Raw genomic sequence first — 26,164 nt, 5'->3', positions numbered from 1 at the left:
GGAACTTGAGCTGCTTGAGAGTTCATGGACTATGGCTTCATAACCTTTTATCTTAAATGAAAATGGTAATTGATATGTCATGTAGCAAGTATAGGGATAAATAAGCTTTGAGCTTTGGCTCATGCCTTTTCGATCAGCCAGACATTGTTGGACTGCAGTGTGGAATGTTTTGTGATGATGTTGATGAGGATCTAAATTAATAAACTAAACTGAACTAGAAAGATGCAATTGGAAATTGCCAGTGTGGTTGCCTTGAGGTGAGTCACACCAGCAAATATGTCTGTATCTGTCAGTCCTATGTCCCTATTTGAGCAGTGCTGTGATAACCATTCCGTCTTTGTCTCTTTTATGCCCATATATGGAGATCCATGATGTCATCCATATTAAGCCCATATCTTGGAATGCCCATATATGGACATACTGTGTCAGTCTCATGTGGTCTATGGTGTCAGACATCTAGTATGTCAGTCATCGCTTTAATTTTGAAAAAGTTTAATTTTTAATTAAAGTCAGCGGTGCTAACCATACCATCCTTGTCCCTAAAATGAAAAGTTATTTTTTAAAATTAAAGTCATTGGAGAAAATGTATTCACAAATACATTTATATGAATGAAACTATATAACGTATCTCTTAGCAAAATGCAAGGAATCGATTCCCGATGCAGCTGGTCGATTTGACATATGGCCCAAGTGTGTGGCACGAAAAATAGCTGATCTACACGCTCAAAGTTCTGCCAATCCACTGGAAATCTTGCCAATGGCAGGACATGTGAAGTTATTTGGCTATGGGCTCAGCCAATGAGGAAAAAGTAATGCAATACTCACATGACCACAGACAGCGATCATCACCCTACTTGCGCGCTCTGCTCTGCTGGTTGCTCTTGTCGCTTTCTTCGGAAGAGCAGCTATTTACGCTGGTAAAAACGAAATGCATAAAGGTAAGAGGCCCTAAGGGCGAGGTCGCGCTGAAACAACAGACGGACAAAATATGTCCATATATGGGCATTCCCAGATATGGGCTTAATATTGATGACATTAGGGATCTTGGCCATATTTGTAGCGTGACAAGAGATGTGACACACGGACAGACATGATGTGCAGGTTTTCCTACAAGATGCGACCTACATTCGCAAAAAGTATACAGTAGGCCTAAATGTATTAAATGTGCCCCGTTTTATGTTTGATAAGGGTTTTGGTTTACAAAGCCATAAATGCAAATTTGATTCATACTGTATGTCACAATGTCCAATGCCAAAAAACACAATTAATTTCTTAACTCATATGCTGCCATTTAACAATACCTTCGTACTCTTTAACTGCCATTCGTCTCCATAGACTTCCATGTAATTCATAGTGCACGGATCATGCACACCCATGCCTAGATAATGCACCACGTGTGTCCACATTGCTCACAGCTTTCAAACAAAAAAATCCGAATGGAAATCCGTTCAGGCATTCATGAGATAGCAGCCATTATGTTTTACACTGTTGTGAGCTTGGAGGTCTGCTACCTGAGTTGTATGGGGGTTGTATGGGGGTTAAACAAGCAATTTCGCGATCGCTATCATGCCTACTAACGTTTTTGGGGTCCCAAAACATTTTTTGAAAAAAAAATGTTTTTGAAATTTTTTCTTTTTTTTTTTTTTTCAAGATGGCGGAAATTCTCGGGTTCCTCGGGCGTGGCAGGGAGGGACATCGCGAAATTCTCGGGTTCCTCGGGTTTGCCAGGGTATGAGTTAATCACAATTATTTGTGATATGTCATAATGGTGACTGACAACTAGTGTTGATTTTTACAGCAAATTTAGATGTAGTTTTACTCTGTCTTTTGAATAAAATTATTTTCATAACCATATGCAATATACAACAACACAAAACTTAGTCATTAAAATGTTTATCTTTTTTGATATATCAGAGAAGTACAATCCAGTTTGTCATTCTCAAATAAAACAAATGTGGTGAACAATTACATTCCTGTAACAATTTAGTGACAAGTCTGTTGTAATACAAAATTATAGAAATATGATTTAGCAATTCATCTGTCAAATCATACAAAATAAATACTCATTTTTTAAACGATCTATTCTAAATGATTCTCGTGATCCAGTATTTATAAATACCAACGCAGAATGTCATCACTCAGCATAGAAACATCATGATGACTTTTAAGAACAAAGGAAAACCATTTCAGCAAATGAAACGAAATGATGCACATGAGATCATTCATCATTTAAAGCTGTAATGAAAACTGCAAGTTGAAGAATTTGTAAACACAAGGGGAGACCCTGCATTTACACATTCTTCAATCCAAATGCCACATGTTTTGGTTCTTTTCCTGCATTTGATGTGGATTGTATTCACACCGACAGTAAACCAAACTCTGGAACGCTTGTAAGGCAGAGACCACTTTTTTTTTGAGGATTTTAATTTGTTTGTTGCATCCGCACCAGAATTTGCATGAACCGTGCCCAAACTAAGCACACTTTCCGACAATACACTCCAGACTTTCGCACGAACACCGGGATCGAATTGCAGGTAAGACATACATCGTATGAATTGTATCTTTAAGAAGTTCAATGATTTTAACTAAAGTAGTATCATTCAACAGGCTCTATGCCCAGCAGCCATATTGGAAATAAATTGGGCTTTAGTGTTACCAATGATACTAATGAAGGCTCTGTTCCATTTAGTGTAGCACAGTTCTTAATTTCAAGGACCCCCATAACTCTGAGACTGAGAGTGTACAAATGGAACCAAATGGACCCGCATTTGGTTCCATTTGTACACTCTCAGAGTCACTCACCTGTAAGGGTCCATTTGGAACCCCCTCAAGGAACCATGAGGGTCCCTGTTCACACTTTGAGACCCACTGGTGTAGCAGAGTGTTTCCAGTGAGCCAACATGCACAATATCAGCACCCTGACTCTGTTTGAGCAGAATGGAACAGAGATTTCATTAGTGTTATTGGTAACACAAAGTAAGGAGAAGGCTCAGTGTCTTTCCAATAATGGCTCCTGTGTATAGAACCCGCTCTTCAAACTACCAGAAAAATCAAACCAATAGTTCTAAGTGGAGCAGTGCATTTGAGCAGTTATACACGGTGTGTGTGTGTCTAGAACTTAGAAAATATATTTGACCCGTAAAATATGTAATTTCTAAATACACTGATGCGTGTTCAAGGTTGCCCAACTTCTTTGAGCACGTTTAGGCCTTCAAAAATAAGATTACATTTTGTGAAAGGAATGATAATGAATAAGCCTTGCATTTAGTGCGCGGGGCCCTGATAAGCCATCTGATATAAAATAATAAGATTCAGATAAAAACCTGTTTAACCACATGATCCCTAGCATCCCTATTCTGGGGTGTGAGAACTTTCTGCAAAAAGTAGCCGATCTACAAACTCATAAATGAAGTCTGTCTCAGTCTTGTCTCAGTGTTGTGACAAAAACGAAACAATCTCCAGGAATTAGATAGAAAAATATGTAATTCTTTTGGTGAACTACTCCTTTAAACCACTGTTTCCCAAACAGTGGGTGACCCCTTTGTGGATCACGGACCAATTTGTAAGGGTCATGACTTTTTTTCTTTTCCTAAATTAATATATACATATAAAATGATTTTACCCTCCCCCAAAGGGGGAAAACAATGTTTTATATATTTTAAAACAAGCAAATGAACACATCTATAAGAAATTCCATAAAAAATATACATCATTATGAAGTAGTGACAATAGCCTATCTACAAGCTCTCAACGCGGCACATAGCGACACGTCGTGAGCTTGTACATCTGCTGTTTTCACTAGTTTGGGTCCCGGACAAACGTCTAATTTCTCTTTTGGGAAAAGAGTTTTGGAACCACTGCTTTAAACAGTATCATCCAATCAGAACACAAGATTCAAACACGTTTTGTATGCCACACGATTGGTTGAGCTCAGGATCATTGACCCTATCAAATACAAAAATTATAAAAAAATAAAAACAAATCCACCAATGATATGAAAGTCTTTCGATTGGCAACCGGCTGATAAGTGCACTGCCACCTCATTGGCTGAGGCACAGTAGTAGTAGTAGCAGGCGGGACGGACACTGATGTGTCCTCAGTTGATTGGCTGGTACGCCGGTGGGAGGGGTTTCTTCCTGAAGCAGACATAGACTCCGCCCACCAGGATGATCAACATGGGCGTGCCCAGTCCCACCGCCATGATGGCCAGGATGAGGGGAGAGAAAGACTCTACCGGAGGGCGACCGACACCCACTAGTACAGTCCTAGAGAGAGAGAGAGATGTCATTAGAAAGACTCTACCAGAGGGCGACCGACACCCACTAGCACAGTCCTAGAGAGAGAGAGAGATGTCATTAGAAAGACTCTACCAGAGGGCGACCGACACCCACTAGCACAGTCCTAGAGAGAGAGATATAGAGAGATTTGTATTTAGGTTCATAAAGTTAACATGAGTACATAACTAAATGTGTTTGAAATGAAATAAAAATGTTACATTTCAGGATTCCAATTAAATCTTTGCTTCTTTTGTATGAGATACTAGAATGACAAAGTAGGACATAGCAATATGCAATGTGGCCCTCTGGAGTGAAGGTGGAAATATAGTGGCCCTCACCATCATCAAAGTTGCCCACCCCTGCTGTAGAAACATGAAGATTTCCATGTCAAAAAAATTAAGATAAAGATGTATGGTTATTGTGGAAAATATGCCAGTGAAAGCAAGAATGGAACTGTGGGCCTTTTTTATATGCTGGATATTTAGATACTTTGTGTTTATAAAGTTTAAAGTTTTTATTTTTATATAAAGTGGTTACTGGTTAGTTACCAGCTCATTGGTGTATAAAATACACCAACTTTATGGACATGTACAGCTGAGATGCTTTTCTCGTTCTCTTTGCTCTGCATCACTGCATTGTCTGTAAGGATGCCGAACAAAAATAACTTTTACTCTTATATACCTGTACAAAAGACGTAACAATAAAGTACAACCTTGAACCTTGAAGCGGCTAGTTGATGTTACAAAACATAGTTTATAAAGTGGTTTGTGTTGATGTTAAGGTTTTAACTGTGTTTACCAGCAGAGGTAGTTGGTTTGCAGAGTAACAGTAGTTTATACTGTAAAATGTTGCTGTCAGGGAGTGAGTGACCTTGTGTATCTATTTCCTCCCATACTTTGTTTTTGTAATACTTTTTTCGTCATACTACAGTAGTGTCTCACAAAAGTAGCTAAAGTATTTGAGCTACTTTTTAAAACTAAAACATTTTGGGAAAGTGGTTATGTGTGTGTAGGACAGGTAGGATAAACTAGAGGTTTGGGCAGCTGCACGGCACTCACAGCTACGTTGCACTGCCAGTTAGGGTTAATAGTAGGGATGCGGTATCGGTACTCGCAGTATCGGTACTCGCCCCGATACGCGATACCGGCCCTATTTTGCTGTACTCGTACTCGTCCGATATTGCTCACGGCAGCGCCAGATACCATTTTGTTTCATAATCTATGTTGGTAACAACATATCAAAAGTCCTAAGACACAGTTTTGTGTGTGTTAGTTCAACTAATGAACAGTGTTTTCACCTTCTCTCACTCTAGCCACGACAGCATAATTATTTAAAGCATTTTTATTTGGAGCGCCACACACTATTTAAGCACTTAACTTAACTTACAGTATCGGTATTCGGTATTGGCAAGTACTCAAATGAAGTACTCGTACTTGGTCAGCAAGAAAGTGGTATCGGGACATCCCTAGTTAATAGTGGTGTTTACTAGCACAGGTACAGTAGCAGGTTGCAGAGTAAAAGTTTAGTTTATATAAAGTTGTTGGTGTGGGTCAAGAACGAATGCAAGAGGCCGAAATCATTAATAGTGGTGTTTACCAGCTCAGGTATTTGGTGGCGGCGTAAAGCGGGTCTCCTTGGATGCCGAAGCTGATGTTGAGTGCGGTGGTTGAGGGTGTGGCTCTGTAGAAGGCCAGCACCAGCCCCGAGGGCGTGGCTGCCTGGGTCACGGGTACGGGCGCGCTGTGGCTACACGGCGTGGCGTCCTCGTAGCTCGCAGGGCGGGGCTTACGATAAGCCACCGGCTTCCATTGGACGAAACCCTCTGGAGAGGAAGAGTTAGACTCCACCCACTGAGACACCTGAGGAGCATGGGAGGAGTTGGCAATCAATGTTCAAGGTTGCCACACATTTCTACCAATTAAGAATATTTAACCCAATTTCCAGGACTATATAACAATAATTCAGCTCAATAACGAGTCGCTTACTCCTATGCGCAATGCCCAAAGACAGGTAGTGTATGCCAGTGGTTCTCAACCTTTTCAGGCCGTGACCCTCGAAATAATCATGTTTTAACTGGGGACCTGGCACCCTGACGAGCACTAAGAATTGAGGAATTTTATATAACACGGTTCTATTGTGAAAATAGCAGATCTACATGCTCACAACGCCTCGCGTTGCGAGGCGTTGTGATTTGGCCCATGTTTAATTTGTCATTTCAGAGGTATTAACTCATTTAGTGCCACCCCTTTCACCACTAGAGGGCGCCCAGTGGCCAGAGAAAATCCCATAGAGATATGCTGGTATATGCAGAAGCCCTGCAGCCATGACTTGCCTGAACACTTTCCTTTGTGCATGACTGCATGTACAGGAAGAGGATGAAGTTAGCTTGAAGTTAGCTATTGGCTACCAAGCATTTTAGAAGCCTTATTTTCGTCAACTTAGCCATGATTAAACCTTGCACACCTCATGCATGGGAAAAAAACAGAGAAGAATGAGCTCTGAAAAATCCAATGCAATCCTGGATTGCATTGGAGTGGATTTGTGCAGTTTGTTCACAGCTTTCAAACAAAAAAATCCGATTGGAAATCCGTTCAGGCATTCTTGAGATGTAATGTAAACAAAAATGGCTGCCCTGTATGTTAGATGGGGTTGTATGGGGGTGGAACATGCAAAATCGCGATTGAAATCATGTTCACCAGATTTGATGGGGTCCAAAAAAAAAAAAAAAAATTCAAAAAAATTTTTTTCAAAAAAAAAAAAAAAAAAAAATTATTATTATTATTTTTTTTTATATCCCGAACTTGTTCGGGATAGGCACCCTGTGATACGATCATATATCCCGAACTAATTCGGGATAGGCACTCAATGAGTTAACACCAGTAAGACTCCCTAATCGGGAGATAAGCGACCGTTAGGTCGCAGCGTGATTTTAGGTCCAAATGTGGAGAAGTGTCCAAAAATGTGTTCCTAAAAATCAGCCTGATGGTGGCGCTATATGGGACAGATCCATGTTGATGAGATGAGTGTAGACATACAGTGTACCGATTTGCGTGATTTTAGGGCAAAATCTGTAGGAGCAGTGTCTAAAATGTGTTTGAAAAAATCGGCCTGATGGTGGCGCTATATGGGACAGATCCATTTTGATGACATGAGTAGACATACTGTGTAGCGATTTGCGTGATTTTAGGGCAAAATCTGTAGGAGTAGTGTCCAAAAATGTGTTTTAAAAAACCGGCCTGAAGGTGGCGCTAAATGGGACATATCCATGTTGATGAGATGAGTGTAGACATACTGTGTACCGATTTGTGTGATTTTAGGGCAAAAAATGTAGGAGCAGTGTCCAAAAATGTGTTTTGCAAGAATCGGCCTCATGGTGGCGCTAGAAGAGGGCCATGTGAGAACTGATGGGTTGTGGTTTGGCAGGCAAGGAGTGTGTGTGCAAAATTTGGCAACGGTTGCGGAGATATGAGCAGTGCAAAAGTGTGACGTGTGATGGAGGGACGGACAGACAGACGGACAGCCGGTGGAGGTTTTGATAGTAAGTGCGACCTGACGGTCGCAAAAATCAATAACCAAAAACAATGCATAGCTATTTTTTCCAGGGCCTTCCGGGACCCTTGATAAATTCCAAAACTTTTCCACTACTGGAAAAATATTTTTCTAATTTCAAAATATTTCCAGGAATTTCATGACCGTGGGAACCCTGTCAATCGGCTGAGGTTTTGGACAAGGTTGACGCCCACTCGCGGCTTGGGGAGCTTTTGGCTACGCTCAAGCTTCACGGCAGTGAACATTGAGTGTAGCAACATTTTCATAAGATACCAAAGAAGTGTTTATTATTTTATTTACACGTCGCCCACATCCACCGTGCTTTTAGGCTAGTCAATCTGAGGTTTGACCCAAAAGAAATTGCAATAGTAACGGTTCAAGGTTTTTTTATGATCCTTTGGGTCATCCAAAAAACATGTTAAAAATGTTCCATTTTATTCTTAGTGGATCAAGGTGAATTCATGGGGTTCAGGTTTGGGTCCCTTCACTTACTATACAGGGGGGGTAACCAAAATATTTTGGGGGGTCCCCAGATGATTAACTTAATGTGTACACTAACACTGTTTTTCAACAGTAAACAAGCCACTATAAAGTTTAAGATATAGCACATTTCTAAAGTGACAATTTAAAGACTTTTCAAATGACAAATTAACCACCGGCCAAATATTAGAGGCAGAAATTGTGAAAATAGCAGATGTAAATGTCTACTTTTGTGAGCATGCGTTGTGAGCATGTAGATCTGCTATTTTCACAATAGAACTGTGCTATACAAAATGTAATGGCTCAACTCTTGGTGCTCATCAGGGTGGGGGGTCCCCAGTTAAAATATGATTATTATTTTGGGGGTCCTGGCCTGAAAAGGTTGAGAACCACTGGGTTAAGTGGGTAGCAGGAAAGGTCGACCTAAAACAAAGTCGACCTAAACTCGTTTCCCAACGGGTCTGTGGCCTTGAGCTAGATGCAGAATAGACCAAAATCAAATCTTTGCATCTGGGGGTCCCTGGAACAAAATATTTTGCGATGAGGGTCCGTGGCCAAATACATTATCATTCTGGGGGTCCTTGACATGACAAAGTTTGAGAAACACTGATAGCAACATAAGTTTTTTCAGGAAAACTGTTAGGATTTAGAAGACATTTTTAGAATGTGCCTATCAGTCGTTAAGGACCCCCAAAATGTGTTTTTGGCCCCGGACCCCCATCTCAAAATATTTTGTTCCACGGATGGACCCCTATCGCAAAATATTTTGTTCCAGGGACCCCCAGAAGCAAAGATTAGATTTCGGTCTATTCTGCATCTAGCTCAAGGCCACAGACCCGTTGGGAAACGAGTTTAGGTCCACTTTGTTTTAGGTCGACCTTTCCTGTATTCGGTTAAGAGACGGCCAAGAGGGCGATAGCAAGAGGGTGCAAAAGACCCGTACTTCCCGTTTCTGTGTGACGTAGGTAGATACCTTTTTAGGAGGCGGAAGCATGTTTGGAGTCTATTCATTTACAATGAGAGAGCTAACGTGAACACAGAGCAAAATAATAGTTCAGAAGCTATGGTCACTGAACTAAATATTGGACCAGATCATCACAAGCCACATAATATTAACAAAATTGTCATACTAAAGTGGCTTTTTTCAGCGACACAACAACTGAGAAAACCAGCTTTATTATTGCTCTTTAGCTGTCCCACAGTGTCCCAGCAACACTCTCTCACGGGATCTATAGCACCAGTAAACAGGACGTGCGCGAGATTTGCCGTCAGAGCCGGCGCCCACTTAGGAGTCTATTTGTAGGCTTTGTGTACCATGTCGCTCTCTAGTGGATCCAATGAGGATGAGCTATCTTCATTAATTAAATATCTTTGGAGACGGTGAACAGAGAGCAGACAGGCCCACCTTGAACACAGAGGGCGTGTACTCGTCGTCGATGGACTTCAGGATGGCCACCGTGTCCAGAGGATGGGCGTCGCCCACCGCCTGCAGCTCCAGGGAGAAGCGGCTGTGATTGGTCCTGTTGGCCACGCCCTCCAGCCACACCTTCACCTGGGAGGAGTTGGCGCTGTGGAGGAGGCCGGGCCAGGCCTGGTCCCGCCCACCCGAGTTAAACGCAGAGAACTGGAGAGAACAGAGAGATGATGATGATGGGTGAATTTAACTTAACTGTATTAAAAACCCATTTAGACCTAGAATTATTGACTGCTTTAACCAGTGAAAAATAGCAGATATACAAGCTCACAGTCCGGCACCGAATGCCGCGCTGCAAGCTTGTAGATCTGCTATTTTTGAAAAAAGTCGTGAAAATGTGTGCAAATCTTTGAATATAATTATGTATTTTTAGAGCAAACGTTTGTAACTCAAATTTTGCTTCTGGGGGGTTCCTGGAACTAAATATTTTGAGATGGGGGTCCGTGGCCAAATAAATATCATTTTGGGGGTCCTTCAAATGAAAAGGTTTGAGAACGGCTGACATAGTAGTCTCTCAAGAACAGACTAACTGAGCTCCATTTAAGAGAAAAGGACCCTTTCTTTGACAATGGCTTGCCAGATTGCTGACATAAAAACATAGGTTTTTCAAAAAACCTTAGAAGGATTCAAAAGACACTTGTAGAATCGGGTCAAAATTCAAATTTTCATGATTTTTTCAAAAATAGCAGATCTACAAGCTCGCAGCGCGGCACTCGGTCCGCACTGTGAGCTTGTATATCTGCTATTTTTCAATAGTTAAAGCATAAAAATAATAATAATACACTATAATGTGTACCCGTTTTCAGGGGGGTGGCCAATTTCATCCCATCAAGAGAGAGAACAAATTGGCTAAAATCTTATGATAATTAGTCAACCAAAACTAGACTTTACAAAAAAGAAAATTACTAAAACATCACTAAAAATGAATGGAATCTTATTCAAAAGACTATGACTAAAACCACATTAACGTGTGCTGTCAAAATTAAAGGACAATCATTGCTTAATGACAACTAATAAGAGATTGATAAAAGAAAAAACACACTTTTGACCACAACAAATAGTGTTAAAGTGATAGGCTTATAGGCTCCACTCTAAGCAATGAGGGCTGCTGGTTTCTGCTGGGAAAACTAGTCCATGGGCCATACGAGATGTCGGGATCCGAAAGGTGGCAAAGGTTACCATGCATTTTTGAAAAGCTCTATATCTGTAGATTATATTTTGGTATGATAACACTTTCTGAGACACAGCTAAATTGGTGTTATCAGCTGCTTGAGTTGGTGTCCCATTAACTTAACTCATATAGTGCCATTCCCGCGAATACTCGCAAAATATTAAAAGGTATCTAGAGTGCCAATCCCGCGATGTCGCGGGCAATATACAGTATATACTCATAGGCTACTTAAAGCAGATTATTATAGATCAGATATATTATATATATATATAGATAGATATATTAAGTTAATGGGACACCAACTCAAGCGGCTGATAACACCAATTTAGCTGTGTCTAAGAAAGGGTTATCATACCAAATAATCTACAGATATAGAGCTTTTCAAAAATGCATGGTAACCTTTGCCACCTTTCGGATACCGACATCTCGTATGGCCCATGGACTAACAGGGGCATTTCTGCCTACTAGACCCCATGGACGGTCTTTTGGGATCAATATAAGTAGGAGTCTAGGTGTTATTTAGGGCAGAGTTGTCCTTTAGAACGGGTACACATTATTGTGTATCATTATTTTATGCTTTAACTATTGAAAAATAGCAGATATACAAGCTCACAGCGCGGCACCGAGTGCCGCGATGCAAGCTTGTAGATCTGCTATTTTTGAAAAATCGTGAAAATTAAGACTTTTTTTAAAAACTATGTTTCTATCTCAGCAATCTGGCCAGCCATCGTCAAAGAAAAGGTCCTTTTCACTTAACTGGAGCTCAGTTAAGGGCCATTTATAGTTACGTATGGTTGATTTTGTGTACGTTTGGGGGCGAGACAGTACGTACGGTAATTGCGTTGACATTCATACTACTGTACGTTCTCTGTGTAACAGGGTTCAATAAAGCCTATATGTACATGCTATATCCACTAGATGGCACCCAAATGCATCTTCCCAATGAGCAAATGCTACATGCTACATACATAGCGCCTACATTGTTGACAGAGAGGTTTATAGACACCCTTGGAGGATACACTCGGATTGAACGACACTAACCATCGGCGCTAGTCACTGTGCTGTCCGGGTATAATATAAAAAGGACTGGAGAATGGATGAGCTTGGACACATGCCGTTGCGAACGCCTAGAGCGCAATCTCAAGGGGGGGCGCCGCCGACAGTTAATGAGCCACGGTAGCCACCCAAACCGACCCAAAACCGCAAAAATCGCGTGCACGGGAGTGGAGAGAGACGCATTCGAGAGAGCTCAGCTGGTAGAGAGCGCTGATTAGGCTGACATGCGGGTCTGCGTCCTGGCCTGTTCACTGTTCAGCGTGTACTTGTGATTTTTTTGTTTGTTTTTTTTACTTCCTCCTACAAAATGGATACAAGAAAAAAAGACGAAACATTTCTCCCTCTACTGCCCCCACGGTTGACACAAGTTCGCCACGGGTAGTTCATGTGTACGTACGTTCTTATCGGTTTTTATCCGTCGGGTTGAGTGTTGTCCGTAAGGTTACGGAGACAATCAATTACGTCCGGACGGCCGGAGGAACCGGATTAAATCACTCTCCCTTCCGTTTCTTGTGTATTCCTGTGGTCCTTAAGTACTACTATGCATGGTACTTTAGTCTGTTCTTGAGAGACTACTCTGTCAGTGGTTCTCAAACCTTTTCATGTGAAGGACCCCCAACATGATAAGTATTTGGCCACAGACCCCCATCTCAAAATATCTAGTTCCAGGGACCACACAGAAGCAAAATCTGAGTTACAAACGTTCGCTTTGAAAATACATATATTCGACTTTTTCAAAAATAGCAGATCTACAAGCTCGTATATCTGCTATTTTTCACTGGTTAAAGCATTCAATAATTCTAGGCCCTAAATGGGTTAACATGTGCTGTCAAAATTCCAACTGGACTCTCACCTGCAGACACACGGACCCGTTGTCAAAGCTGGGGCTGGGGGTCCCTCCGCAGAGACGCAGGGTGGGGGCCTGGGGGTCCAGGCTGCTGCCGTTCTCCTGGAGGGTCCAGCTGAAGTCCTGGAGGCGGTACGGAGCCTCGAAACTGGAGGGAGGGAGCTGGTCTGGGCTCACTGTGTCATTAACATCATCATACTCCCATAGCTGGAGAGGACAGGAGGAGAGGAGAGGAGAGGAGAGGAGAGGAGAGGAGAGGAGAGGAGAGGAGAGGAGAGGAGAGGAGAGGTTTGTCATCACTATCGGTCAATATCGGTATCTGCAAATAAAGCTGACATTATATATATTTATCTGTTGTTGATAAGCATATATTTTGAGCTGGCTATGTGTTTTGGTTATTTATAGCATACCAAGAGAGTAGATTCTGAACAGTTATTTCTTAATTATAATGTTGATGACCCTGGCCAAAAAGGGGAAATAATAACACCAAAACCGAAATAAACAAATATCAGTATGAGTATATGCTATCGGCTAAATTGTAACGTTAAACATCGCTATCGGACAAGAATTTCCATATCGGTGCATTCCCAGTATTAACATCAAAATTTACTAAAACTACATCAAATGTTTAACTAAATAAAGAATCCTTGTGATAAAGATCACATGGATGGGACATAATCTGTGAACGCAGCCACATACACATGCGCGCACGCACGCACACACGCACGCATGCACACACACACTTATTAACTTCATTCTTACTGTGGTGAAAACTAAAGCATTGCTGTGGAGAATGCTGCTCTTTGGCTCCACCCGCAGGCTGCCACTGGTATTTTGTGCCAGGAAAGATGCCCAGTCCACCTAAAACATTTACAGAACAACACATGCAGCGAGAGGTTGAGCAGGAAAAACACTAATCAAACATTAAATAAGCATGTCAAAGAGAACATTGAAAATGCACGATATCTAGACATATACATGGCATAAGAGCATACAGCACTGTTCATTTTGACAGATAATTTAGATTTAGTCAGTTTTCTTTTTTTATACAATTGAATTCCATTCAGTTTTAGTCATATTTTAGTCAGAAATGTTTTAGTTTTAGTCTAGTTTTAGTTGCCTAAATATCATAAGATTTTAGTTGACTAAATCTACAGTTGATTTATTCAACTAAAGTTTATGTTGGCAGGCCATGCTAGCATCATTAATGCATAGTTAGCTGTGTGAGAAAATAGCCGATCTACAAGCTCACAACACACCAGAGCGACTCGTCTTGGTTCTATAGACCAATTATTTGTTTACAAACATTGAGACTGAATGCACAGGTGACTGTATCATGTAATCAATTCCCAACAGATCCCCAAACCTTTTTTTTTTGTGGAGCGCTGGTTTCAGTTCATTCAACCTCCTCTTGTGCGCCCTTATCAAGACATATATACTTCATTGCGCAACGGTATTGTGCGTCGAAAGTAGCTGATATACAAGCTCACATCGCGTCGCCGATGCAACCGTTCTGAGCTTGGAGGTCTGCGCGCATAGTTTTAATCGACGAAAGTGGAAGTGGTAACATATTGATAGGTCAATCATCATTTAACAGCTATCTTATTCCTAAATAACATCTAGGCTTATTTTCCTACTTATATTGATCCCAAAAGACTGTCCATGGGGTCTATTAGGCAGAAATGCTCCTGTTGTCCAGTTTCCCCATCAGAACCCAGCAGCTCTCATTGCTTAGAGTGGAGCCCATACTGTAAGCCTATCGCTTTTACACTATGATTTACGAGACTGTGGCGGCTTGTGTTGGACAAGTTACAACCAAGGCATGGATGTGTTAGTAATGACAACTAGTAACATATTGACCTCTACACTTTTGACCACAACAAATAGTGTAAAAGCGATAGGCTTATAGACTCCACTCGAAGCTATGAGAGACGCTGGATTCTGCTGGGGAAATTGGACCAAATGGACAGTCCTTTGGGATCAATACGTAAGTAGGGAAATACAACTAAATAAAATCATATTTTTGAATTGCTTGTCTTTTTTGTACGTATGTTTTTCATTTGATATGGATCTTGAGTGTGAAATAAAGGGTGCGTTCGGAAATGCGCACTCAACGCACTGGTGTGCCACGTTGTCGTCCAGAAATCCAGTGCACGGTGCACCGGTGTGTTAGTGCACGCACTCACCGACCCTACTCAGAAGATGGGGTTTGGCAGTGGTCAGTGCGGTGTTTTGATTGGTTGGTTTTCACGGCCATGTCTCGAGTGCTTCTCAGCTGTGAACAATGGAGGAAATTACCGCAAAATGCAGCATTTGCAGCTTAATTGGTCGTTTTGGCTTGATAGTTTCACACGCATCAACGTGTAAACTAACAGCAGGTATGCCAATGTTATGAATTACATATGATATCCTTTCAATATCAATGTTACGTTAGCATACTTAGCAACTGCTGCTTTTCAGAAAGTTTACCTTCAGAGTTCAGAGTGAAAAAGCACACAGCTGCCTCTTAACTGGTCGTTTGTAAATAAGCCACACTGAACGCACTCTACAACGTCACGCCCACTGCACTCACTACACTGAGCACACACCCGGTGCGCATTTCCGTACGCACCCAAAGTTTGACTTGAAATTAAAACACATCATTTCTGTAGCATGCAACATAGAGCAAATGGGCTTTAGTTCCTGACCTGGACACTAGAGGCAGCAGTGTTGGTGTGTACCAGCAGGAGAGTTGGCGCTCTCAGGCTACACAACAGGAAGTGCAGCGTGTCGTTGTCTCCTTGTGCGCGCACGTGCAGTAGACTGACACCGGGGGGCGCCGGGGAGACGGACGTGTTCCAACCTGGGTTCAACTCTACTGAGAGCTGGAGGGGGAAATGTCACATGTTATTATAGAACAGGGGTCTTCAACAGGGGGTCCGGGACCCCTAGGAGGTCCATTATTGGATCAATAGGATCATTATCGTTGAACCCCCTCATCCCTATTCTCAGGAGAACTTTAGCCAAAAAGAGCAGATCTACAAGCTCTCAATGCCTCGCGCTGTGACTGTGAGGCGTTGAGAGCTTGTAGATCGGCTATTTTCAGCAAAGAGGATTGGTGTAGAGGTCAAAAAGAGCAGACCAAGTACAGAGTGAAAGGTCAGGTTTACTACGTATCGACGACTGAAGTGGCTAAATGTCTGAAACAACATTTAACACAAATCCGACATAGACTGATGACAGTGCTGTCAAACAAGTCGATGAAAATCTGCATAACAAATTTATACATGTAGAGGGGGTCCCTGCTTCATCTCTCGCTCAGTTAAGGGGTCCTTGGCCTGAAAACTTTGAGGACCCCTGTTATAGGTTATGCCATGGTATTATGTTAACCAACTATTCATTCTAGAGAGTCGTCAGCCAGTCACGCTCTCAGTCACACTCAATGCATTTCCACGTTTTTCTATTCACTCGCTTCAGCAACTGATCCCAACTTTCACATGGCAGGCATTGACTCTAAGCCGGGTCTAAGGCTTGCCCACCTGCCCCCGGCAGGTAAATAAAACTTTTGGGCAGGTGAAGTTTGCTTTCAGGTTGCCCGACCTGAAAGCAACCGGTTGCTCATTTGAGAGGGGATGCGACCGTCTATGAACAGTGAACACAACACCCGATATCTGTCTAAACACCTGACCATGGCCAGGGCGCTCTGTTTTCTGGTCTGTGGAATGTAAAATAAGAGCACTGTGTACTGTTTTTACTGTTGCTAACTTGCTACACGTAAACATATAACATAACAAGTGTGAAACCATAGACATATTCAATCATAGCTATGTAGGTATTTGGTATTTGGATTTGGAGTTATTGAGGTATGACATTTTCGCACAGCACAGAAAGTAAAGACATTTTTAAATTGAGCGGTAATTAACATCTTTACAATCATTTTATAATGACGATTTACCTTTTGGCAAGTGGGCATGACCTTTGGGCAAGTAGAAGATGACCTGTACTTGCCCAATGGGCAAGTGCCTCTGAGACCTTAGTGTCAACCCCTGCATCATGGCATTGACCATTAGCATAATACAGATAGTGAGGAAGTCCAACTTACATTTTGCCCAAATCCAAGCTGTTTATTAGCTGTTTTCATCACACTTCTGTTTAATTTATTTCATTGTTATTTCATTTTTACTGATCAACTATATTCACACTTATTATATCAAAGCAATCCTTCTCACCCAAATGCATGTGTGAAAATCAATGGGGGTAAATTTACTTGACCCTAAATTTACCCCCATTGATTCTGACCCAAATAAATTTGGGGTCCGCATTCAGGGCCTTATTTGGGTCCCCATCCAGACCAATGCATTTGGGTCCCCATTCAGAATCAATGGGGGTAAATTTACTATAATCATGTCATGTCTTGGGAATGCAACAAATACAAAAATATATTATTGAACTCAAGTCTCCATGGTGTGACAAATCAATAGAAAAAATCATTTTGGGGGTGAACTACTCATTAAAGGTGATACACCATGAAATTTCACTTTTCCTATTTTAAAACCTTTTTTTGGGGTCCCACTAGCACCTTCTATCCTCACAAAGTCCCATTTCTGACCGTTGTCTTTCTCTGGTTTTGAGAAGGCGAAGGTTAAAAGTATCCCACGGGTTCTCAAAACAGGCTGTCCAGATTTGCTGCCGATTGTGACGTCATCTGCCGATTGTGACGTCATCACACAAAAAAAGAAAAAAATCAAAAACATTTTTTTTTTAAAAAAAAAAAATTTTTTTCAAAAAGATTTGGGGGGTGGCGCAGTTCAGGCCAAAGGTGGTACTGCAGCTGAAAATGCTCTGAGAGCCAGTCAAAATGAGAGAGGCTCTCTATTTAGGAGTGCTGATTTAGCCTCAAACCTTTTGAAAAACGTTTTTGGGACATAAACAATATGACATAACTACTTTTTAAATGCATGGTGTATCACCTTTAATACTTAAGATTTGATGAATAAAAAATAAAAAAAACAAGAGATATTAGTCTGTCTGTCTTCCCACAGAGACAAACAACAGTTTGATGACTGATGATGTCACCAGGAACTAGGAAGTGAAACTTACATCAACACCAATGGTTAAATATGATAAAAATAAAAGATGCATTGATTAGAGCATTGAAAGCAGTTTAATGTTTTATGTTTAACACAAACGCATCAAGCCAAATGTATCCAGGAACAATGTCTTTATTACAAAAATAGACTATGTAATTTATGATTAGCTAGTCTGAATAGAATCACATTTAATCATCCTTGAAAAACTAACACAAAAACGAACATTTCTAACACAAAACCAGGTCGCTTGTATTATTAATAATTGTATGATTTACTCACGGTTCTTTTATAAGTGTCGCCGCCGATAAAAGCAGAAGAAACGTTAAAAATGCAGAGTAAAATCAGGAGCTGTTTTAAGCTGGCGGCCATCTTTGTTGTGCTGTGAGTGTCACGTGACTCTTCAGTCAGCTGAGCTGACTGACTGACGTGCACCGAAAAGAACAGATCTACAAGCTCACAGTGAGCTTGTAGATCTGTTCTTTTTGGCAAACGATAGAGGGATACAAAAGACGAAGGAAATTGTTTTAATTCTTGTAAAAAATTACTGAATTTCAAACATTTGTCTGACGACCCAACATAGATTTAGATTTTCTTCTCCAAATATTGTAATTGCATTATTCAGTTTATTATATTATTGTTACGCAAATTATAGTTATATTATTCTGAGTTTAGATATATTATTCTGAGTTTAGATATATTATTGATGTTATATTTTTATAATTGATATAGATACAAATAATGGCTTGATTTCATAAAGAAGGTTTACAACTGGACTTGGTAGTATTATGAATGTATTAGCTGTACATGAGTGACATCTAGTGGCCACATATGGTAAACCTGTTCAATCGCTGGCGTGCATATTAACAAAGGCACTTAATTGGAACAAAATGTATTAATATCAGAAAGATGGTTTAATGGTGGTCTTAATCTCGTTCATTATCTATTTCATTCTTATAATATAGCTACATTCTCTCATTGGGTTAATAACTCCTGAAATTAGGCTTTAACAAAATTAAATTCATTTTGTCAATCATTTTGCTGGGGACCCAGCCCCTGGCCACCCCCTCGGACCAGTGGGTGTCCCTGGACCCACTTTGAGAAACTTTGGTCTACAACAGACAGTGTTTCCCAAACTTTTCAGGTGGAGACCCAACTAGAGAGATAGACGATTGCCCAGGACCCAAACTAGTGAAAATAGCAGATCTACAAGCTCACAAGGGGTCACTTCATGCAGCGTTGCAAGCTTGTAGATGGGTAATTTTCACTACTTCATCAGTATATATTTATTTATTTATGGAATATCTTAGGTTAGTGTTATTAAAATGTAGGAAAAGAACCCCGAGTCGTGCCCCATAACAATTTGTCTGTGACCCACTGTTTGGGAAACAGAGGACTACAATGTACCGACTTTGACTAAATGGAACTTTTGAAGATGAAAGGTTAAAATTCCTCAGTGCCAAACGACTTTTAGATCAACTTTCTCACTATGGACTTCCCTGCCAAGCGACTTTGGGCGACTTTTACTTAGAAAATAAACAAAAAAATATATATATTTTTTTTTGATTTTTTTTTTTGATTTTTTTTTTTGGACCCCATTAAATCTAGTAAACATGATTTCAATCGCGATTTTGCATGTTCCACCCCCCATACAACCCCATCTTTCAAACATGGCAGCCATGTTTGTTTACATCTGAAGAAAACATAATGGCTATTTTCTCAAGAATGCCTGAACGGATTTCCAATCTGATTTTTTTGTTTGAAAGCTGTGAACAGCCTGCACAAACATGGTGCATGATCTGTGCATGGGCGTGCATGATCTGTGCACTATAAATTACATGGGAGTCTATGGAGATTTTCTGGCAATAATGCCACTCGAGGGCATATTTAATTGGCAGTAACTGAGTTAAACAAGCGTTTCGGTTTGGTATTACGGAGCACATGAAGTGCCGCAGTGCGAAATATTGTACTGACTGAACAACAAGTGTCAGAGAGAAGTCTCATAAATAATTGGTTCTTAAAAGTAGGGGTCGGGGACCCCAGCAAAGATTTGTTTGTGGCATTTGAACACTTGGGCAGCAGTGAAGGTTCCAAGTGGATCCCTAGCGCCTCCTGGCTACGAGTCGAAGTGTCCTTGAGCAAGACTCTGAACCCCTAATAGAGGTTTGACCCAAAAGAAATTGCAATATATTGCAATGGTTCAAGGTTTTTTATGATCCTTAGGGTCATCCAAAAAAACATGTTAAAAGTTTTCCATTATATTCTTAGTGGATCAAGGTGAATTCAAGGGGTTCAAGTTTGGGTCCCTTCACTTACTATACAGGAAAAAAGACCCCCCAAAAAATCTTCTCTAGCATGTGAGGGGTCTAACTAGGGTTTTTTCATGATTCTGAATCCATTGCAAGCATTTGTTTTGCACGAAAAACATTCCTCGGGCAATAAACGGGGCCCAAAAAACTGAGCTGACCCCAGAAAAGTGATGACTCATCACTAAACCATAGTTTGTGGGTCCATTTTTAGCCCGAGGAATGTTTTTTGCTCCCCATGAGCAGGTTGGTGCCTTGGTTTCCTCCGCCATCAGCGTGTGAATGGGTGAATGTGAAATACATTGAAAAGCACAATATAAATGTATCAATTTGCCACTTTAACCGTAGACATACATTGGCTTTATGAATATAGATCTACAATCTCATGCACAATGCAACTCGTTGTGAGCTAGTAGATCGTCTGTTCAGTGATAGCTATTCGATAGCTTAAGAAAGAAGCAATCTTGAAAACATTTTGAATATTTCTGAAACGTTTTACCACCACAAGATTGGTTGGGGTCCCTGGCAGAAAACATCTTTAGATTGAGCTCTGTGGCCAAATAAACACTAATGTAGGGGTCCTTGACAAGGAAATGCGTGTTATAAACAGAGTACATATAATAGAATAGTTTCATCCCAGTTTGAATAAGTCCAACATGTAAGAAATGAAAACACAGCCACAGCAGAATCAGATCAGAACCGTTTACTTTTTTGTTTTTGTTGTCAAAGCAAAACCAGTGAATTATCAGTTTATAAAAAAAGAAAACATCAGCCAGTCAATAAACAAACAAAATAAGCATGATAAATAAATCCATACTGTACATGTGAAATCAATAAATAATAACTAAGCATGATAAATAAATCCATACTGTACATCTGAAATCAATAAATAGCAGTAAGCATGATAAATAAATCCATACTGTACATGTGAAATCAATAAATAACAGTAGCTCTAACATATTTGTGTAGAAAACATGATCGATTATTATCGAATGCACTTTCCGTGCATTCGATGCACACAAACAAGAGGTTCTGACACCTCATCCTAACTATCAGCCAAGACAAACAGGAAAGTAAGACCCGCCATCTCCAGTTTACTTCCCGTATGTGCGGCGTATTAAGTGGCCGCCTTTTTAAGGAGACCGGAAGCAGGTTGTAGTCTATTCATTCCAATGGGAGAGTGAACGTGAACACAGCTTCTGAACCAGTGGTTCTCTACCTTTTCAAGCCACGACCCCCCCACAATAATCATAATATTTGAACTGGGACCCCCCACCAAACTCCCACTACACCCAAGACAGGCAGCCTCTGTGGATAGCTTTAAAGCACAGCTCAAGACCCATTTCTTTACTCTTGCTTTTAGCTGAACTTTTAAATCCCTGTGCTGCTATTGAAGTCTGCACTGTTCTGAAAATATTTCTTATGACTTACTGATGTTTTAAATGTTCTTCAATGTTTTATGTTTTTTATTGTTTCTGCTTTATTGTAATCATGTGTTTTTCTTTTTTTTCTGTTAAGCTCTTGTGCTTCATTTCCTGCTCTGTAAAGCACTTTGAGCTGCATTTCATGTCATGAAAGGTGCTATACAAATAAAGTTTTATTATTATTGTTTATATTATTCCCCTTATAATAATTATTATTATATTTGTATTATTTTATTATCATTATAATTGACTATAACATTTATTTACTTTGACTATAACCGACTATCTTTTACTTGCGAGTAACCCTTGCGAGGACAGAAATTGCTTCCTCACACTGCAGTGGGCACGCACACACACACCTCTATTCCACATGTTCATGGACATTTTTTCAAGTTACCCTATCCAGTCACCTCAGGAGGCCAACGACGATAGCTTTTCCTGTTGAACAAATTCGTATCTCTTCACAAGCCCACAAAGGAGGCCTCCGCTATTCTAACTCAGAATGTTATTGTGACATGCAGTACATGCACAAGAAGCGGGTGCTGCTAAAATCATATTACCGGGACTTCAGTCAGGCATTTAAGGCTGCAGGATGTTCTCATGTGTAAGGTCCAGGCCACCTCGTTCTCTATGACAGAGGGGGAAACCTCCAGGATCTGTGGCAACAGCGGCTGTCCGAGGAGCTGCTGGATACGAGGCACTACCTTCTTCTACCTCCTGAAAATACCCAGTGTTTTGGAGAAACTGAAATTCTGGAGAGAACCGACTGACAGAGAGCTGTCGGAAGAAGAGATGGAGATATCTCTTGGAGATAAGCAACCACCTGGGGTTGAAAAGTCTGAGGGCTCGAGGGATCAAGATCCAGTTAGAGTTGGCCTCGAAGTCAACAGACTGGAGGAGGAAGTCAAACGGCTTCAGAGTAAAATCACAGGACTGGAAAGGCCAGGTTTCGAGTCAGCAAAAGGAGATCACCAAGTGGAAGTCAGTGCGTGGTGCGCATCATGGTAGCGGCAGCACAGGCTGTGAGCCCTGCACTCAAAGAGGAGACTTCCTGTGACTGTACGCTGCTCCCAGCTCCTCAACTCACCCATAAAACAAGGTTAGACTAGAGCAGGGGTGCCCAAAAGGTAGATCGTGATCTACCAGTAGATCACCAAGGGTGTGCAGGTAGATCACATGACATGCCCTTAAAAATATATAATTAAAATATAAAGAGGTGACTTGATTGATTGACATCAAGAAGGGCCTGTCCTTCATGGCTTCTAGGCATCCCCTCCAATGCAATGCAATGCAATGCAATGCTTTGTTCAAGAGTCAGTAGCATTACAAAGAACCAGAAAATGTACCACTTCCATACAGAATGGGATTAAGACTTTTTCCCCTACTATTTCCCATTTCAAGACAAAGTGAGCTTGTATTATATGTTATGCCAGTGCCACTATTCCAAAGCCCGTTCGGGTACATTTTTTGGGGTGGGTAGATCATGTTGAGCTGGTCATTTTAAAAGTAGCTCTCAAGTCAAAAAAGTGTGGGCACCCCTGGACTAGAGGATTCACCCAAGATGTCGGGTTCTCCCAGGAAGATCCTGGACTCTCCGAATACCACTGCACATGGCGGCACCAAGCCCAAGAGCTGCTTTGACTCAGCGTCCGAGCAGAGGTCAAAGAAGAACCAGCCTCTCCAGTTCTTTGATAACTCTAGCCTCGGATCAGCTGCAGCAACGGCCGGGGGGATCCCAACTCTACAGGTGTGGATTCTCAGAATCTAGACACCAAAACAGTCAGAAGTTGACCACATCACCCCAGTTCTCCATGACCTCCACTGGCTCCCAGTAAAATACAGAATTGATTTCAAAATACTGATCACCACCTACAAGGCCCTCAACAACCAGGCTCCCTGCTATCTCTCTGACCTCGTCAAACCCCATGTTCCCTCCCGTTCCCTCAGGTCTGGCAATGCCAACCTCCTGGAATTTACCCATAAAACAAACAAAAAAAAAACGCACCTGGGGTGACAGGGCCTTCTCAGTTGCAGCCCCCACCCTCTGGAACCCACTCCCGCCTCACATAAAAGCCCCCCCCCCCCACCCTTGCCGTGTTCAAAGCCTCCCTCAAAACCCTCCTTTTTAGACTTGATTTCCCCACAACTCTACTCTCCTTCTCTGCCATTTTAATTTGTTGCGTCCCTGCCAATTTTCTTTTTAGCCCTTTAAAATTATCTTAAAGGGGGCGTGACACGGCCAAAACAGCTAATTATGGCTATCAAATTAGCAATTTTTTTTAATGATGTCATGTACCCCCATGTTAAATTATCCAATCAAATGATGCAGTACAATCAACAGCCTATCACTGGGGGCTCTGTGTTGCTGCCGACAGGCCCATACAGCTACTGTTGATGGGCCTGTCGGCAGCAACAGCCGGCTCCACCCCCTTTCCAAACCGTTTCAACAAAGACCACGTGACCTACTGTACCATAATGTTACATTTCGGCCGGTGTCATCACTCCTTTAATAAAGTTGTTCACTACTATTTTTTCATTTCTGTTTTGCAAAACGACTTTGGGTACAGTGAAAAGCGCTATATAGGTTTGAGGTATTATTAGTAGTATTAATATTATTATAGAAGTCTGTAAAACCCAGTGATGGCCTGAGTCTACTGGGCCTCTGAGAGGAGAAATTGTTGTACATTTATTTCATTTAGTTTGTTGCTTATTAAAGTTGTTGAAGTTCAGTTGTACAGTTTGTTTGATAATGTTTGTATTGTTTATTACAATTAATACAGTTTATACTGTTATAGTTGAAAAACATCTGTAAGCCATGTTAATTCTCATCTGATGATTACAGGGCGTGGTCAAGGCCAGGTTGCCTAGGTATTTAATCAGGTCCCTAATTAGGAGGGGGCATGGTAGCGCTGTCGCCTCACAGCTAGAAGGTCCTGGGTTCGATTCCCGCTGGGGGACGCTGTGGGCGTGTTCTCTCCTCCGCGTCATCAGCGCCCATACCCTAGGTGGGGTTGGCGAAAGGGCCTTTCTGTGCAGAGTTTGCATGTTCTCCCCATGTCCCCTAGGCTAGGTACCCTTACAAAAACATGCAGTAACCCTGGTCTATATGGAGGGCGCCTGATGGAGGGGAAAGGAACTGGTTGGAAGTTCCTTCAAAAACGCTACGTCCAACCGGGGAAGCTTCCCCCTGACAGGTGATAAGAAGCGGCCTTCACACTCCTCGCGCACTGAAGGAAGCATGAGCTCAGTTCGGGGCCCTCCCCAGGTTGGCAGAGGGAGAGCAGAGCCCAGGATTACAGATTAGGCAATTGGCACTGGGTGAAAAATGGGTTACACAATTGTGGGATACAAACTTTAAAAGGTCCCTTATCAGGCACAGGTGTTGCCAGTGGCAGAGGCAAACTGTTTTTTGACTTTGTTCACCAGAGCTTTGGTCTGTTAGAGCATTTGACTGTTTAAATTTAATTTATTGTATTTGTATGTGTAAGTATAGGACTTAGTCTACAGATAATACAGTAAATATTGTTTATGAACGCAAAAGACACTTTTGGACTACAGTTTGTATGAGGACACGTCTGAACTCCCTCTGCAACCTGATGGAAAGTGTGCCTCTTCCTTTCTTCCTTCCTTCCTTCCTAGGTTACCGGTAATTTATATTAATTAAGGCTCTGTTCCATTTAGTGCAGCACAATGGCTCTCAAACCGTTTTATTTCAAGGACCCCACGTCACTCTGAGTGTGTGCAAAGCCCATTTGTACATTCTCAGTTACAGTACACAACGGTAAGGGGCCATTTGGAACACCCCACCCCAAAATAGTCTTGCTGTAAAAAAACAAAAACAAACAAAAAATCTAGCTCTTGGATGTCAATAGCATGTCAAATCCTCTTATTAATGACTTAGTCTTGCTCATCAGAATGGGTTGTGATACAGTGTTAAACATCAATATTTATCACTGTATACATCAGAATGGGTTGTGATACAGTGTTAAACATCAATATTTATCGCTGTATACATCAGAATGGGTTGTGATGTACAGTCGTGTTAAACATGAATATTTCGCATTTGTTGTCGTCATGTCGTGGTTGCAGCGACACGTACGTGTGACCTCTGACCTCTACCTGAGTAAAAACACACCTGGTCTCTTTAACAGTAATTACCATGTCACATAGTCACGTGATCAACGATGGTCCTGCCCTCAGATAGCCAGGCCAGCCAGCCTCAGACTGTGCATTCACTCACTCCTTCCTTCCCACAATAGGAGTCTGGACTTTGGGCTGTAGGCAGCTTGAAAAGTGGGCGGGAGTACTTGCCTTGACAGACAGACTCCTCTAACCAATCAGCGTAGCAAAACATCTGACACCATCATAGTGCAGCCAGTCGGAAGAACGGCAAACACATCTTTTTAATTGTTGTAATTGATTCCAACTCTGAAATAACTTCACTTATTGCTTGTTTTATCGTTTCAGTGTTAACTGTTACCCTTGTTGCATCAGAGCAGCCGTTGTTGTTTTGA

The 26,164-nt window shown here is 41.4% G+C and overlaps 1 protein-coding gene across 1 annotated transcript; it reads right to left on the bottom strand.

The window, feature by feature from the left end:
* Positions 1-2,809: 2,809 nt before the first annotated feature.
* glmp (glycosylated lysosomal membrane protein) lies at positions 2,810-18,292 on the bottom strand (the record flags this gene model as incomplete). The annotated part of the gene is made up of 7 exons (XM_080735260.1): positions 2,810-4,265; positions 5,874-6,136; positions 9,712-9,930; positions 12,861-13,061; positions 13,617-13,715; positions 15,542-15,718; positions 18,203-18,292. 7 exons carry the CDS (start codon positions 18,290-18,292, stop codon positions 4,097-4,099), a joined length of 1,218 nt encoding a protein of 405 aa, XP_080591386.1. The 3' UTR covers positions 2,810-4,096.
* Positions 18,293-26,164: the final 7,872 nt, after the last annotated feature.

The sequence above is a fragment of the Nannobrachium achirus genome (assembly GCF_963921795.1).
Source record: "Nannobrachium achirus genome assembly, chromosome: 10".
Classification (NCBI taxonomy): domain Eukaryota; kingdom Metazoa; phylum Chordata; class Actinopteri; order Myctophiformes; family Myctophidae; genus Nannobrachium; species Nannobrachium achirus.
The sequence above is the reverse complement of the archived record's forward strand: the minus strand, read 5'-3'. Positions and strand labels throughout refer to the sequence as shown.